Source organism: Macaca mulatta, chromosome 3, assembly GCF_049350105.2.
Source record: "Macaca mulatta isolate MMU2019108-1 chromosome 3, T2T-MMU8v2.0, whole genome shotgun sequence".
Taxonomy (NCBI): domain Eukaryota; kingdom Metazoa; phylum Chordata; class Mammalia; order Primates; family Cercopithecidae; genus Macaca; species Macaca mulatta.
This window is the reverse complement of record NC_133408.1, coordinates 2,891,203-2,906,793: the sequence shown is the minus strand read 5'-3', so window position 1 is coordinate 2,906,793 and position 15,591 is coordinate 2,891,203. Positions and strand designations below refer to the sequence as shown.

The window sequence follows — 15,591 nt, the reverse complement described above, 5'->3', positions numbered from 1 at the left end:
ACCAGGTTTCCTAATTTTTCTCGGCTAGATGGCCAGTCTGATGTAAGCCAATTCCCCACACACGAAAATAGAACTTGACAGAGAGTTTTATACAGCATAAGAAAAAGGTGGCACAGTGGAATCGTTCTCAGAGCTCAGAATTACTCTTCAATAATTTCTCCAAAAACATTTATTATTTCAGCCCATTTTTATGAAGGATCTTCCCTATTCCAGGCATTATTTTAGGCCCTCAGAGATTGAGTGGTGAACATGATAAACACACTTCCTGCCCACATGAAACTTATCTTTGAATAATGGGAGCTGAGGACAGCAAAGAAAATGAGCAAGAAAAGTTAGGAGACTTGGCACAGAAATACTGATGATGGGCCAGGCATGGTGGCTCGCATCTGTAGTCCCAGCAATTTGGGAGGCCGAGGCAAGAGGATCACTTAAGCCCAGGAGTTCAAGACCAGTTGGGCAACATAGCAAGACTCTGGTCTCTACAAATTTTTTTTTACAAAAAGAAATGTTGATAATGGGACTTGAACTATCGATGATTGAAGCGCATCATAAAGCTATTATAGCCTTTAAGAGCAGAACCAAATCCACAACCCCAAATGGACCAGTTCAAACTTTTCTTTCCCATCTGAAACCCAGTCCTATCCCCAGCGTTCCCACACGCACGTCTGTGGGGGCCTCGGGGAAGGCCGTGGGGAGGGACGTGGCCTCTCCTTCCTTGCTCCTCTTATCCCTGTTTTGGGCTCTATCTCCTCCAGGGATGGGTACGGGGGAAGGAATGTGCAGGGCCACCACTGTGGGGCTCACTGGCCCCTGCTGCACCTTCTCTCCGGCTGCTCCAGTGATCCTGTGCTTCTACCGGCTGCTTCTGCCTCTTCAGTGAGGACCCACTTCAAAGAGGAGATGCCCCCAGGGACAAGAGTTGGAGGACTCTCTCCCTGGGACACCACACTTTGCGTAAGGCTGAAAGGCCACCCCTGCCTCCACAGCCTGCTTCTTACAACCTGGGCAGCACTGGTGGGGTGTGGCAGCAGGCCATAGCTGGTCAGCTTCTGTCTTATTTTAGAAAGCCCTGTAGGGACAGGTCTGACCCAGAAGGTTAGCATTATTTTTAGAATGAGAAGTCGTTTCCAACTTTGCCAGATTCAGAGCAACAAAGACATTCTACTCAACATCGTGTAATATGTCTTATTTTACAATGAAATATACATATGTGTACTTGAATTTTTAAATAAAAATGTGAAATCACAATCAATATTATAATTAGCTGGTGGGTAGCAATGTTCCTGGAAAGTGATCAGGGCCATTTAAGAAGGCGAGAAGCTCGGGACTTCATTATGCCCTGTGGTGACAACAATTCATCATCAAATATTGTGCTGCTGTGAGAGTTGCCTGTGGCTGACCTGGGGGTGTGTGATGGGACCTGTGGGCAGGGCTGGTGAGAAAAAGATGCTTGCAGTGCCGGGCACACAGAGGAGATGGCTCCAGCAGTGGTGAGGGCTGGTGGTCGCCTGCTGCCTAGCACAGCCACTTCACAGGTTCAGAACCCAAAACCACAGCCCAGGATGCTGTCATTGTGTCTGAACAAGGAGCAGGCTGAGCCCACGATCCTGGCCCTGGAACAGTCCTGCTGCCTCCCAAGCAAAGGACAAGGTGGGCAGTGAACAGAGGGCAGGAGGCACAGAGGCCATGGGGATTAGAAATTGGCGAGTCCTGTGTCGTGCAGCAGGGGAAGGACCATGCTACAGGAAGACTTTGCACCACGCGAAATAATTCCTAAGGGCTGGCTTCCTGCAGAGGGAGCCCATGTCCTGAGGTTGCCGGGTGGTGCCCCAGCACCTCCCAGCAGGTGCTGGACGATGCCCCAGCAACCAAGGATGGCCCCAGGCACATCCCACCCACATCCCACCCGCCGGATGCCCATAGCCCTCCTTGCCTCCAGAAGCCAGTTGGGATCAGGCCCACCCCTACTCCCACCCCTGAGGTTCCACATGTGACAGGCTATAGCCCATGTGTGAAAGGAGATTTGGGAGCTGGGCAATATCACCAGCAAACAAACACCCCTAATCATAACAGACGCCGCCTCTCAGCTACAAGGAAGGGGAGGCTGTGGGCCCTGGAACAACAAGGCCAGGAGGGATATAAAAGCCAGAGAGCCCCAAGAACCTCACACACTCCCACACTCACACCTCCCCCAGCTCACCTCCTCCCCACCCCAGCATGGCCGCGTCCACCATGTCCGTCTGCTCCAGCGCCTGCACTGACTCCTGGCAGGTGGACGACTGCCCGGAGAGCTGCTGCGAGCCCCCCTGCTGTGCCCCCAGCTGCTGCGCCCCAGCCTCCTGCCTGACCCTGGTCTGTACCCCAGTGAGCTGTGTGTCCAGCCCCTGCTGCCAGGCGGCCTGTGAGCCCAATCCCTGCCAATCAGGCTGCACCAGCTCCTGCACACCCTCGTGCTGCCAGCAGTCTAGCTGCCAGCCGGATTGCTGCACCTCCTCCCCGTGTCAGCAGGCCTGCTGTGTGCCCGTCTGCTGCAAGCCCGTGTGCTGCAAGCCTGTGTGTTGTGTGCCCATCTGCTGTGGGGCTTCTTCATGCTGCCAGCAGTCTAGCTGCCAGCCGATCTGCTGCACCTCCTCCCCCTGCCAGCAGTCCTGCTGTGTGCCCGTCTGCTGCAAGTCTGTCTGCTGCAAACCCATCTGCTGTGTGCCTGTCTGCTCTGGCACTTCCTCTCCATGCTGCCAGCAGTCTAGCTGCCAGCCGATCTGCTGCACCTCCTCCCCCTGCCAGCAGTCCTGCTGTGTGCCCGTCTGCTGCAAGTCTGTCTGCTGCAAACCCATCTGCTGTGTGCCTGTCTGCTCTGGCACTTCCTCTCCATGCTGCCAGCAGTCTAGCTGCCAGCCGATCTGCTGCACCTCCTCCCCCTGCCAGCAGTCCTGCTGTGTGCCCGTCTGCTGCAAGTCTGTCTGCTGCAAACCCATCTGCTGTGTGCCTGTCTGCTCTGGCACTTCCTCTCCATGCTGCCAGCAGTCTAGCTGCCAGCCGGCTCGCTGCACCACCTCCTGCTGCAGACCCTCCTCCTCCGTGTCCCTCCTCTGCCGCCCTGTGTGCAGGCCCATCTGCTGTGTGCCTGTGCCCTCCTGCTGTGCCCCCACCTCCTCCTGCCAGCCCAGCTGTTGCCGTCGAGCCTCCTGTGTGTCCCTCCTCTGCCGCCCCGCGTGCTCCCGCCCGGCCTGCTGAAGCCTCTCCTCAGGCCAGAAGTCCAGCTGCTGATGGCCATGTCCCCTAGGGCCAGCCAGGCTCAGGCCCCACCTCTCTTCCAGCCCTTGGAAGCCCCTGACCTCCCACCCCACCCAGCCTCAGCACAGCTCAACACAGAGAAGGAGCAGCCCCACCCACAGCTGCCCAGCCCAGGGGTGGGGTCTGAGATGCTCACTGGCTCCTCCCTGACCTCCCCCAGGGTGGGCGAGCCCTGACTACTCCTCATGGCGCTTCCTGGCTGCAGATCACGACCCTCTGCTGGTCGGGTATGGGCCCTCCTGACCCAGGTCTCGCATCCAGGAGTGTCACCCTCTGCCTCTGGGCACCAATAAAGCCTCTGCAGCCCCAGCTGACTCAGTGCTGACTGTCCGCACCCAGGGCGGGATGGGGCAGAGTGGGGCCTGGCCTGGCTCTGGGGGGCTGGGCCCTGTGGATCTCTTTACATCTCCAGCCAGGGGGATGTGGGGGGCTCTTGGGTGACACTTGGAAGCTCCTGTCCACCTTGTGGCACGTTCTGCTGTCTGGCTCCCCTCCCAGGTCCTGTGGAGCCCAAAAGCTTTGCTCACTGACTGAATCCCACAGACACTACATGGCTCGGGCCAATGTCCCACTCACCGTGGGTAGAAGCAGCTCCTTCCCATGGCAAGGGTTGGGGCTATCCCAGGGGCTGGCAGGCTCCAGTTGTGCTGGGAGGTGGGAGACGGGCAGTGGGGGGCGGGTATGGAGGCTTGGGCTCCAGCTGCCCCGGTGCTCAGGAGTTCCACTCGGAGACAGCTTGGCCATCCTGGCCTCCTACGCACACTCACAGACACTCAGGACGCCCCCTGCTCCAACCCTGGGATTGCCGCTGGGATGCAGAGCAGAGAACAGAGACATGGCCTCCAGAGCTCCCTGTGCTGGGCTGGATGGGCGGAGGGCCCATGGGAACAGAAAGGTCTCAGGGTGCCGATGACAGAGGAGTCCCAGGACAGTGTGGGAATGTGTCCAGACCAGAGAGCAAGAAGGAGGCCTCCTGGGGGCAGGTTCTTAGCTCCTCCCACGGGACAGGCAGACGGCCAGAGCCACACTGTCCCCTCCAGTCCTCACCCACGCCCCCTGCCCCATGACCTGGGGGTGCAATGCTGCCCACTCTTCTTGCCTTAGGAGAACACAGTCGGGTTTTGAGGCCTCGGCCATACTCTGTGGACACAAAGGACCCCCACACCTGAGGGGCTGCATGTGTCAGCTCAGGCTGCTGTGACAAAGTCCACGGTCTGGGGGCTCGAGCCACACACAAGGGGTCCCTCACAGTCCTGGGGCTGGAAATCGAGGCCCAGGTGTGGCAGGGCTGGTTCCTGAAGCCTCTCTCCTGGGCTTGAAGACACAGTCTCCTCCCTGTGTCCTCATGGGGCTGTCCCTCCGTGTGTGTCTCTGCTCTCCTCTCCTCTTCTCACGAGGACACCAGTCATTGGATTAGGGCCCATCCATAGGACCTAATTTTAACTTAGGACTTCAACATGTGAATTCGGGGGAATCACAAGTCAGCCCATAATAGGGGGCTCTGGCTTTGGCCCTTGAGGCAGGAGTGAGGGTGGCAGTGAGGCCACCTGTGCCTTGAAGACCCCAGTGGCACCTGGCTGGAGCAGGCACTCCCTGTCCATAAACTGCAAGGATGGACATTTGGACAGGGACACGGCCCTCTGCTCACGTGGACCCCTTCACCCACTGAACAATGCTGTCCAGAGACCTCAGACACCCACCAAATGGTTCCTGTTTAGGCATCCTGTTGTCCCCAGTGCCTGGCTCCTAATGGGAATTCTCACTGGTCCCGCCGCAGGAAGCATGGCTTACGTCCAGACGGGGAAGGTGGGGATGGAGCGCAGGCCAGGCAACTGTGCTGGAAGAGACAGGCCACACAGGGATGGGTGCAGGGAAAGTGGGGGCCACAGGGCTGTCGAGGGGGTCAGGAGCGTCTTGCACAGGCTTCCTGAGTGGTATGGAGAGTGACCTAGGGCTTCAGGGTCCGGAGTACACACACTCACAGTGATAGAAACCAACTCAGGATTTAGGAATGGGAGTTCTTGGAGACCTTGATGAGGGGCTTTCCAGTCATGTTCTGAGGGCAGGGGCATCCTGTGGTAGGCGGAGGGGGAACAAGCCCTGGGGAAGTTAAATGTGAAGGTAAATAATTTTTTCTCCAAAGATCTAACAGAACAAGGCAGGGGAGGAGCACAGTAGGGATGGCTTCCAGAAGGACTAACACATAGGGCTTGCCTTCTTTTACCAACTCAGATTCCCTCCAGCCAGAGAAGCAGCTACCAGAGGCTTGGTCAGAACATGTAAAGGTAAATGAACCAGTCACTGCCACCTGGGCAAAGGATATCTGTTGGGAAAACAATGGACACCCCAAAAAACCTGGGAGGAAGAGCTGAGAAATTAGACACTTTGGGGAATAAGGGCGTTGGAAGATTCCACATATTCTTGGGAGTCTACAAGACCCCCACGCATGCCCATGATGGGGCACAGAAAAGACCTGAGACGCTCTCAGTGCTCACCTCTGGCTGAACTGCAGGCTCTGAGTAAGCAGGAAGTGAAGGGGAAGGCAGGAAGTGAAGGGGAAGGCAGGAAGTGAAGGGGGAGGCAGGAAGTGAAGGAGGAGGCAGGAAGTGAAGGGGGAGGCAGGAAGTGAAGGGGAAGGCAGGAAGTGAAGGGGAAGGCAGAGTCACAAACCGCCCAGGTGAGTGCTCAGGGTGTGGACCAACACACAGAGCCCAGCTACAAAGACTGGGAAAAAAACATCTTTTGACTCCAGGTGTTTAAGAAACTCTGTCAAATTACTATCTGTGCACTAAGCAAATGGAATAGTGACCCCCTTCATGACAAAGAGTATAGTCATTACTAAAATAGTTTAGGAAAGTCACTTAAAAACAAAACAAAAAACTACTAGCCATGCAACCAGCAACAACAAACCACAGGGAAGAGAGAGAATCTGCCATCCAGAATTATCAAATTATAATATTCTAAATGTCAAGTTTTCAGCAAAAATTATGAGGCATGCAAAGAAGCAAGAATGTACCGTTCATTCACAGAAAAAAAAAAAAAAAAGGCCAATTAGTAAAAAATGTCCTTGAAGCAGCCCAGGATTGAATTTACTAGACAAAGTCTTTCCATTAACTCTCTTAAATATACTCAAAGAGCTAAAGGAAACCATGGCAAAAGAACAAAGAGAAGAAAACAACATCTCAACCAAGAGAGAATATCAATAAAGAGAGAGATTATAAAGAGGAATCAATAGAACTTCTGGAGTTGAAAAGTATAACTGATACGAAAATTTTGCTAGAGAAGCCCCACAGCAGATTTGAGCAGACAGAAGGAAAAATTAGAGACCAGGTGGATAGGTCATGTGAAATACTCCAGTCTGAAGGGCATAAAAGCCAAAAGAGGCCGAGCATGATGGCTCACACCTGTAATCCCAGCACTTTGGGAGGCTGAGGAAGGCAGATTGTTTGAGGTTGGGAGTTTGAGAACAGCAAACAGAAAAATAAAATAAATTAATTAATAGCTGGGCGTGGTGCCTGTAATCTCAGCTACTCGGGAGCCTGAGGCAGGAGAATCACTTGAATTAGGGAAGCGGAGGTTACAGTGAGCCAAGATCATGCCACTGCACTCCAGCCTGAATGACAGAGTGAGACTCCATCTCAAAACAAACAGAAACAAAAGAATTTTTAAAATGAACAGAATTTAACTGGCCTGTAGGACAACATCAAACATACCAACAGCACACTTAACAGCAGGGTCAGAAGAAGAGCAGAGAGAGAATGGAGCACTCAAAAATATTTGAAAAAAAATGGTAGAGACAGAAAGTAAAATGGTGGTTGCCAGGGGCTTGTGGGGAGGAGGAATGTGGAGTTAAGTGTTTGATGGGGACAGAGTTTCAGTTTTCCAAGATGAAAGTTACGAGGCCAGATGGTGGCGCTGACTGCACTGCATTATGAATGTGTTTAATATCACTGAATGGTACACTTAAAATGGGATAAATTTCGTGTGTATTTTACTACAATACTTTTTTAAATATTTGAAGTAATAATGGCCAAAAACTTTCCAAATATGATGAAACTTATGAATCTACACATTCAAGAAGCTCCATGAGCTTCAAGTAGAATAAATTCAAAAAGATCCACACAGAAAGACAAAATTAAATTACTGAAAGCCAAAGACAAAAAGAGAATCTTGAGAGCAGGAAGAGAGAAGATTAACAGCCAATTTCTCATCAAAAACCATAAAGAACAGAAGGCAATGGGATGTTGTACTTAAAGTACTGAAAGAGAAAACACTGTCCACCAAGAAGTCTATGTCAAGTGAAATGATTCTTTGAAACTAAAGGAGAAATTAGGACACTTCTGAATAAATAAATATTGAGAGAGTTCATTGCCAGTAGGCCTGCCCTACAAAAAATGACAGCTCGGGATGAAATCAAAGGGTACTAGACAGTAACTTGAAGCCATATTAAGAAATAAAGAGACGGCCGGGCATGGTGGCTCAAGCCTGTAATCCCAGCACTTTGGGAGGCCAAGATGGGTGGATCACGAGGTCAGGAGATTGACACCATCCTGGCTAACATGGTGAAACCTCGTCTCTACTAAAAATACAAAAAATTAGCTGAGCTTGGTGGCGGGCGCCTGTAGTCCCAGCTACTCAGGAGGCTGAGGCAGGAGAATGGCGTGAACTCGGGAGGCAGAGCTTGCAGTGAGCTGAGATCCGGCCACTGCACTCCAGCCTGGGCGACAGAGCGAGACTCCATCTCAAAAAAAAAAAAAAAAAAAAAAAAGAAAGAAAGAAAGAACTGGCTGGGTGCAGTGGATCACACCTGTAATCCCAGCACTTTGGGAGGCTGAGGTAGGCAGGTTGCAAGGTCAGGGGTTCGAGACCAGCCTGGCCAACATAGTGAAACTCCATCTCTACTAAAAATACAAAAATAAGTAGCCGAGTGTGGTGGTGGGCACCTGTAATCCCAGCTACTTTGGAGGCTGAGGCAGGAGAATCAGTTGAACCTGGGAGGCAGATGTCTCAGTGAGCCGAGATGGTGCCACTGCACTCCAGCCCGGGCAACAGTGTGAGACTCCATCTCAAAAAGAAAAAGAAGAAAAGAAATAAAAAACACTAATAAAGGTATCAGTTTTGGTAATTTGTATGTTAATAGGAATTTATCCATTACATCTAGGTTATCTACATTACGAATGTATGTAATATCACTAAGCATGCTTAAATGGAATAAATTTTATTGATATTATGTGCTAGTGTACAATTGTTCACATATTCTCTTATAGTCTTCTTTATTTATATAGGTCAGTAGTGATGTTCCCGTTTTCATTTCTGATTTTAATAATTAGAGCCTTCTCTTTTTCTTAGTCTAGTTAAAGGTTTGTAAATTTTATTGTTGCTTTCAAAAAACTAATTTTAGGCTTCATTGGTTCTATTGTTTTTCTATTCTCAATTTCTTTATTTGCTCCCTTTATTCTACATATAACCTTTATTTTCTTCCTTCTTCTAGGTTTGGGTTTAGTTTGCTCTTCCTTTTCCTGGTTCCTTAAGGTGTGAAGTTAGATTACTGAATTGAGATCTTTCTTGTTTTTTAACATAAGCATTTATAGCTATAAATTTCCCTCCATAAACTGTTTTGCCGTATCCCATAAGTTTTGGTTTGTTATATAATCACTGTCATTTATCCCATAGTATTTTCTAACTTCTCTTTTGATTTCTTCTTTGATCAACGGGTTGTTTAAGTGTGTGTTATTTAATTGCCACATATTTGTGAATTTTCCAGTTTTCCTTTTGTTATTGATTTCTAATTTCCATTGTGGTCAGAGAAGATACATTATATGATTTCAATAGTTTTAAATTTATTGAGACTTGTTTTTTGGACTAACGTATGGTCTAATCTGGAGGACTGAGAAGAATGTGTATTCGAGAAGAATGTGTATTCGGGAAGAATGTGTATTCTGCTGTTGTTGGGTTGAGTGTTTTATACATGGCCATATTAGATCTAGCTTGTTTATAGTGTTCTTCAAGTTCTCTATTTTGTTATTGATCTTTGATCTAGTTCTATTTTTAAAAAATTTTTTTAATCATTGGAAGTGACTTATTGAAATCTTCAAATATTATTGTTGAGCTGCAATTGCCTATTTCTGTCTTCAATTCTGTCCATTTATGCTTGGTATATTTTGGGGGTCTGATGTTAGGTACATAAATGTTTATAATTGTTAGGTACATAAATGTTTATAACTGATGTTAGGTACATAAATGTTATAAAATGATGGCTTATGCCTGTAATCCCAACTACTCGGGAGGTTGAGATGAGAGGATTGTTTGAGGCCAAGAGTTCAAGACCAGCCTGGGTAACATAGCAAGACCCTGGTCCCTAAAAAAAAATTTTTTTTAATTAGCGAAGTATGGTGGTGTGCACCTGTAGTCCCAGCTACCTGGGAAACTGAGGTGGGAGGATCAGTTGAGTCCAGGAGTTTGAGGCTGCAGTGAGTTATGACTGTGCCACTGCACTCCAGCCTGGGCAAAAGAGCAACACCCTGTCTCTAATTGTTTTAATGGTGCTGGGACAACTGGATATCTACACACGAAATCATAAAGTTGCACTATATCTCACACCAACAAATTAACTAAAAATGGATCAAAGCCCTACATATATGAGATAAAACCATAAAACTCCTAGAAGGAAACATAAGAGTAAATATGCATGACCTTATATTGGGCAACAGTTTTTTAGATACGACACCAGAAGCACAAGCAACAAAAGGAAAAATAGATAAATTGGATGTCATCAAAATTAAAAGTTTTGTGCATCAAAGGACACTACGAAGAGAGCAAAACAACCCATACAAGGGGAGAACCATGCTTGTAAATCATAATTCTGATGAGGAGCTAACATCCAGAATATATAAAGAACTCTTACAAATCAACAACAAAAAGTCAACCCAATTTAAAAATAGGCAAAGTCCTGTAATAGACATTTCTCCAAGGAAGATATGCAAATGGCCAATACATGCAGGAAAATAAGCCCAATGTTATTGGTCATTAGGGAAATGTAAATCAACAGCACAATGATATGCTATTGATACTTCACACCCACTAAGGTGGTTATAATTTAACACACACATGCACCAACAAATAGAAGGTAGCAGATGTTGACAAGGACAAAGAGAAACTGGAATGCTTATATATTGCTAGTGAGAATATAAAATGGTACAAATGCTGTGAAAAACAGTCTGACAGGTCCTCAAAATGTAAACATGGAATTCCATACAACTCATCAGTTCCCACTCCAAAAGAGGTGTTCAAACAAAAACGTTATAAGAATGCTTATAGGGCCAGGCACAGTGGCTCACGCCTGTAATCCCAGCACTTCGGGAGGCAGAGGTGGGAGGATCACTTGAGGTCAGGAGTTCAAGACCAGCCTGGCCAACATGGTGAAACCCCACCTCTACCAAAAATATAAAAAATTAGCCAGGTATGGTGGTACACACCTGTAATCCCAGCTACTTGGGAGGCTGAGGCAGGAGAATCGTTTGAACCCAGGAGGTGGAGGTGGCAGTGAGCTGAGATGGTGCCACTGCACTCCAGCCTGGGTGACAGAGGGAGACTCTGTCTCAAAAAAAAAAAAAAAAAAAAAAAAAAAGAATGTTTATAGAAGCACTATTCACAGTAGCCAAAAGTTGAAAAGAACCCAAAAGTCCATCAGCAGATGAACGGATAAATGAAATGTGGTGTCATTATGATGGAATACGATTCAGCCATAAAAAGGAATGGCATTCTGAAACATACCCCAACACAGGTGTACCTTGAAAACATGCTCAGTGAACGAAGCTAGACACAGAGAGCACATATTCTATGACTCCATCTATATGAAATGTGCAAAACAGGCAAACCCATATAGAGACAAGTAGAATAGCAGTGGTTGCCAGGGGCTGGGTGTGGCTGCTTAATACTACAGGTTTCCTTCTGGAGCGAAGATAGTTCTGGAACTAGGTAGTGGGGATGGTTGCACAACATTGTGGCTGCACTGAATGTCACTGAATCGCACACTTTAAAATGGGTAAAATGGTAAATTTTGTTATGGTTGATCACAGTTTAAATAAAATTACACCTGCCAAGGGTTTCTAAGAATGAAGCCCTGAGCGCCGCAGTACTGGATACTATCGGCATTTTAAATCTTGTTTGCTCTTACAGGTGGGAGGTGTGTGTTTAAATCTGAGAAACTTTAGTTATTAATGAGATCAACTAGCTGTTCATCTCATTAAGGCTTATTGGAAATTTAAAATTTTTAATCTTGTATTCAATTCTTTTGTATCTTATCCTGTTTTAGTGGTAAGGACTTTAAAATTTTCACATTAATCTTCCATCTGTCATGGAGATTGCAAGTACTTTCTGGCCGTTCATATCTTCATTAGTATACCCAACGATTCCTTCGGGGCTGTGATGGGAATGTCATGGATGCTGAACTAAGCTGAGGCACGTGGACCAGTCTCCAGTGCCCAACCATGCCGGGTTTCCAGGGGACATACGTTGTAGGTGCTCTGGTCAAGGTTTATGCTTTCGTTCACATCTGACCCTCTAACATTCCCACTGGGCATTTTATACTTGGGTCTGCCAGGCTGATGGACTTCCTTTCCCATTGTATTTTCACACTGTCATGGCAGGGGTACAGGTAGGGGCTGCTGGGTGCAGTGACTTTGTCTCTCATCTAGCCCTTCGGTGAGCGTGGCCTGGGACAGTCACTCTGATCCTAGGTGTACAATCATGTCACCTACAGATACCACAAATTCGCACCACGTTTCAATTTCTTGGCATGTGGCTTCGGCCAAGGTGCAAACACAGAGTAAGGCTCTTGTCTTCAGTAAAGCTCCCAGGCGTCTGGGCAGTGTGGCTGACTGTGTCCCCATTGGACTCTTTTCTCATCCAGAAGAGGCTGGAAGGACATTGGGAGATGTTGGTAGTTCCTGGTCAGAACCAGCCTCAGGCTGTGCTGGGCTCAGGCCCTGGGACAGAGGAGCTTGCCTGTGATGGTCTCTGCCCCAGGGTCAGGGCCAGCCCTGCCCGATGACCTCCTGAGCATAGGACAGCTTTGCCAACCCCGATGTCCTCCACTCACCACACAACCCTCACTCCACACCTGCCTCTCCAAGGTGGAGGCGCCTCCCCAACCTCAGGCCCTGACCTGCACCCGCCCCTCTCAGGACACCTGACCAGGGCTCCAGGGGACAGCAGTCCAGACCCAAAGGCCAGTCCCTAAGCCTTGTCCTCCTAATGACTTGACTATCCAGAGGCCTTGCTGGAATGTTCTGTTTCCTTCTCAGGGGAGGAGAGGTCCTCCCTCTCCTCCTACCCTTGGCAGACATCAGGATCTCAGAAAATCCCAGAGCCCACCAGGAAGCACTGTCCTCAAGCACATTTTCCCAACACAGGCACTTCGTCCTGGCTCTCCCAGTCGCAGCCACACCAGCCCACCCCATGAAGTCCCTGCAGACAGAGGCTGGGCATCCTCCTGGCCCCACGCCGGGCACAGTCACGAGACCTGCCAGGTGGAAGTCACCAGGTCAGCCCCAGAGAGGCCACACCCTCCCTCCTGGTGTTCCCGGGGACAGGCTCAGCCAGGGTGCAGGCCCTGCCCAGGACCAGCTGAGTGCTAGGAGCAGAGTGAGGACAAGTCATGGCAAGGGAAGCAGAAATAACGAGGGTCCTCCCGGCTCCAAACACCAACACGGAAGGGGAGGGCGTTGCTGAGTCTCCTGCTAGGAAAACACAGGTCCTGGGCATATAAAAGCCCCAGCAGCTGACAGGCTCAGACACACACTCACTCACACACTCACTCACACCTCCCCCAGCTCACCTCCTCCCCACCCCAGCATGGCCGCGTCCACCATGTCCGTCTGCTCCAGCGCCTGCACCGACTCCTGGCAGGTGGACGACTGCCCAGAGAGCTGCTGCGAGCCCCCCTGCTGCGCCCCCACCTGCTGCGCCCCCAGCTGCTGCGCCCCCAGCTGCTGCGCCCCTGCCTCCTGCCTGACCCTGGTCTGCACCCCAGTGAGCTGTGTGTCCAGCCCCTGCTGCCAGGCGGCCTGTGAGCCCAGCCCCTGCCAATCAGGGTGCACCAGCTCCTGCACACCCTCATGCTGCCAGCAGTCTAGCTGCCAGCCGGCTTGCTGCACCTCCTCCCCCTGCCAGCAGGTCTCCTGCGTACCCGTCTGCTACAAGCCTGTGTGCTTCGTGCCTACCTGCTCTGAGCCTTCCTCTTCATGCTGCCAGCAGTCTAGCTGCCAGCCGGCTTGCTGCACCTCCTCCCCCTGCCAGCAGGCCTGCTGTGTGCCTGTCTGCTGCAAGCCCGTCTGCTGCGTGCCCACCTGCTCTGAGGATTCCTCCTCATGCTGCCAGCAGTCTAGCTGCCAGCCGGCTTGCTGCACCTCCTCCCCGTGTCAGCAGTCCTCCTGTGTGCCCATCTGCTCCAAACCTGTCTGCTGCAAGTCCCTCTGCTGTGCGCCCGTCTGCTGTGGGGCTTCCACATCATGCTGCCAGCAGTTTAGCTGCCAGCCAGCTTGCTGCACCACCTCCTGCTGCAGACCCTCCTCCTCCGTGTCCCTCCTCTGCCGCCCCGTGTGCAGGTCTGCCTGCTGCGTGCCCGTCTCCTCCTGCTGTGCCCCCACCTCCTCCTGCCAGACCAGCTGCTGCTACCCGGCCTCCTGCGTGTCCCTCCTCTGCCGCCCCACGTGCTCCCGCCCGGCCTGCTACAGCCTCTGCTCTGGCCAGAAGTCCAGCTGCTGACGGCGCTGAATGTCATCCAGAGTCCCTTCCCACCTGAGGCTGACCTCCCAGCGGGCTCAGCCAGCTCCTCCCTCTCTGGCATTGACACCCTGAGAATATGGGGCAGGCTCTTTGTCTCAGGGACCAGGATGCTCCCCCAGTCCTTCCCAGATGCTGGCTGCACGGGGGACCCCAGCTGCTCCCCCAGACCCAAGTTCTGCAGAACTGACCCCAGCAGGCCTGGTTCCACCCTGGGCAGTGCCCCTCTGAGTTCTAATAAAGCCGCCTCTGTCTCACACCAACCTCTGTCCTGTCTGTGGACCCCCGGGGGGCACAGGGTGAGGTGGGAAGTGATGCCACCCCTGACTGCAGGGACAGTCCTGACCCCCAGCAGGCCTGGTTCCACCCTGGGCAGCGCCCCTCTGAGTCCTAGGAAAGCTGCCCGTCTCTGTCGACCTTCGATCCTGTCTGTGGACCCCGAGGGGCGTGGGATAGGCAGGAAGCAATGCGCCTGGTGCTGGCCTCTGTGAACCCTGAAGGCCAGGCTCCCTCTTAGCCCCGTGGGCCCCCAGCCCCAGCACGTGACGCCCCAGCCCATCTTAGGGAAGCTGCCTCTGGAACCAAGGCCAGAGTTTTGGGACAAAGTGGACCCTGGCAGCAGCTCTGGGCCCCTGAGCCACATTCACCCTCCCCAGCTCCATGGCTGCCCCTCAGGACTGGGGTAGCCCACCTGGGGCCTGGCTCCACCCAGCAGCCTCACCGGTCCTGTTACCCCTGGGGAGACCAGCTATGGACCACAGTGCCCGTCCCTGCAGCCCTCGTCTCCTCCACAGTAAGACGTGGGACAGCCCCTCCCCCAGGACTTGAGCCCAGAAGCCTGGGGTTCTTCATGGGGTTCTTGAATACCCATTGCTCAGGCATCGCTGGCGAGAGCACAGATGGGCAGGGACCATGGCACCCACTAACCAAGCCTGCGGCCCCCCTGCCCCATGCAGCCTCGCCTAGAGATTCAGGGTCCTGGCTCCCTCCTGATCCTGTGGTCCTGAACTCTGACCCCGAGGACCCTGTCCCCACATCCCCAACCTCCCAGCTCTCTCCCAAATAGCCCTCAGCTCTGCCTGCCACCCTCCGTCCCAGATGCCACGTTGGGCGAGTGGTACGAGCCGCCACACTCTTTCCACCGGGTCGCTGTGTGCATTCGAGAGACCAGGTCCGGCTCCAGAAAATGACCCTTGCATGTCAATGCCAGAGGCCTCCAGCCCCAGCACCGGGACCTCCCGGAGTCCCACCTGACAGAGTTCACCGTGGTCAGCACAGCCACCTCCCTCACTCCCCTCGAGGCAGACCACCCAGGACAGACCACCCAGCAGCAGCCATTCCCCGGGCCGGAGGCCAAACTGACACAGCCTCGTCCATCTCCTTGGAAGCAAAGCCAGGTCCCCATGAAGGGACAGATGAGGGCCTCCAGGGACAGAGATGTTTGCTTCCCGCCCTGGTTCTCCAGGTAGCTGGCGGGGCCAAGACTTCATCCTAGGGCTCCAGGGCCATCCT

At 51.6% G+C, this 15,591-nt stretch overlaps 3 protein-coding genes across 15 annotated transcripts in view; 2 read left to right on the top strand and 1 right to left on the bottom strand.

Annotated features, from left to right (window-relative positions):
* The window catches only part of TSPEAR (thrombospondin type laminin G domain and EAR repeats), a 228,583-nt gene that overhangs the window by 140,413 nt on the left and 72,579 nt on the right, over window positions 1-15,591 (bottom strand). Inside the window, exons 1-2 of one of the 8 annotated variants that reach the window (XM_077995543.1) lie at window positions 13,704-13,930; window positions 13,518-13,577 (exon numbers count right to left, since the gene is read on the bottom strand). The exons of 5 other annotated variants lie outside the window; for them this stretch is intronic. The gene's annotated coding sequence lies outside the window, so the exon portion shown is untranslated. Of the gene's footprint in view, window positions 1-13,517; window positions 13,578-13,643; window positions 13,960-15,591 lie in introns of those variants that run through there. 2 more of the 8 variants (XM_077995539.1, XM_077995541.1) reach the window with 2 other exon arrangements.
* On the top strand, window positions 2,218-3,234 carry LOC144329464 (uncharacterized). 5 transcript variants are annotated; one of them, XM_077995682.1, is made up of 2 exons: window positions 2,218-2,523; window positions 2,788-3,234. In XM_077995682.1, the coding sequence occupies exons 1-2, from the start codon at window positions 2,218-2,220 to the stop codon at window positions 3,232-3,234; spliced, it is 753 nt and encodes a 250-aa protein (XP_077851808.1). The 5 variants fall into 5 exon arrangements, with proteins under 5 accessions (XP_077851808.1, XP_077851805.1, XP_077851809.1 ...); XM_077995679.1 differs by having other exon boundaries at window positions 2,674-3,234; XM_077995683.1 differs by having other exon boundaries at window positions 2,218-2,538; window positions 2,929-3,234.
* LOC144339597 (uncharacterized) lies at window positions 13,031-14,061 on the top strand. 2 transcript variants are annotated; one of them, XM_077995660.1, is made up of 3 exons: window positions 13,031-13,470; window positions 13,597-13,635; window positions 13,723-14,061. In XM_077995660.1, exons 1-3 carry the CDS (start codon window positions 13,150-13,152, stop codon window positions 14,059-14,061), a joined length of 699 nt encoding a protein of 232 aa, XP_077851786.1. In that variant the 5' UTR covers window positions 13,031-13,149. The 2 variants fall into 2 exon arrangements, with proteins under 2 accessions (XP_077851786.1, XP_077851785.1); XM_077995659.1 differs by having other exon boundaries at window positions 13,031-13,500; window positions 13,597-14,061.

Bases quoted from the DNA above. Each gene is read 5' to 3' on its own strand.
- LOC144329464 (XM_077995679.1), top strand. From the start codon at position 2,218: ATGGCCGCGTCCACCATGTCCGTCTGCTCCAGCGCCTGCACTGACTCC. The intron at 2,524-2,673 runs GTCTGCTGCAAG...GTCTGCTGCAAG, and splicing joins AGCAGGCCTGCTGTGTGCCC to TCTGTCTGCTGCAAACCCAT.
- LOC144339597 (XM_077995659.1), top strand. From the start codon at position 13,150: ATGGCCGCGTCCACCATGTCCGTCTGCTCCAGCGCCTGCACCGACTCC. The intron at 13,501-13,596 runs GTGTGCTTCGTG...CCCTGCCAGCAG, and splicing joins TACCCGTCTGCTACAAGCCT to GCCTGCTGTGTGCCTGTCTG.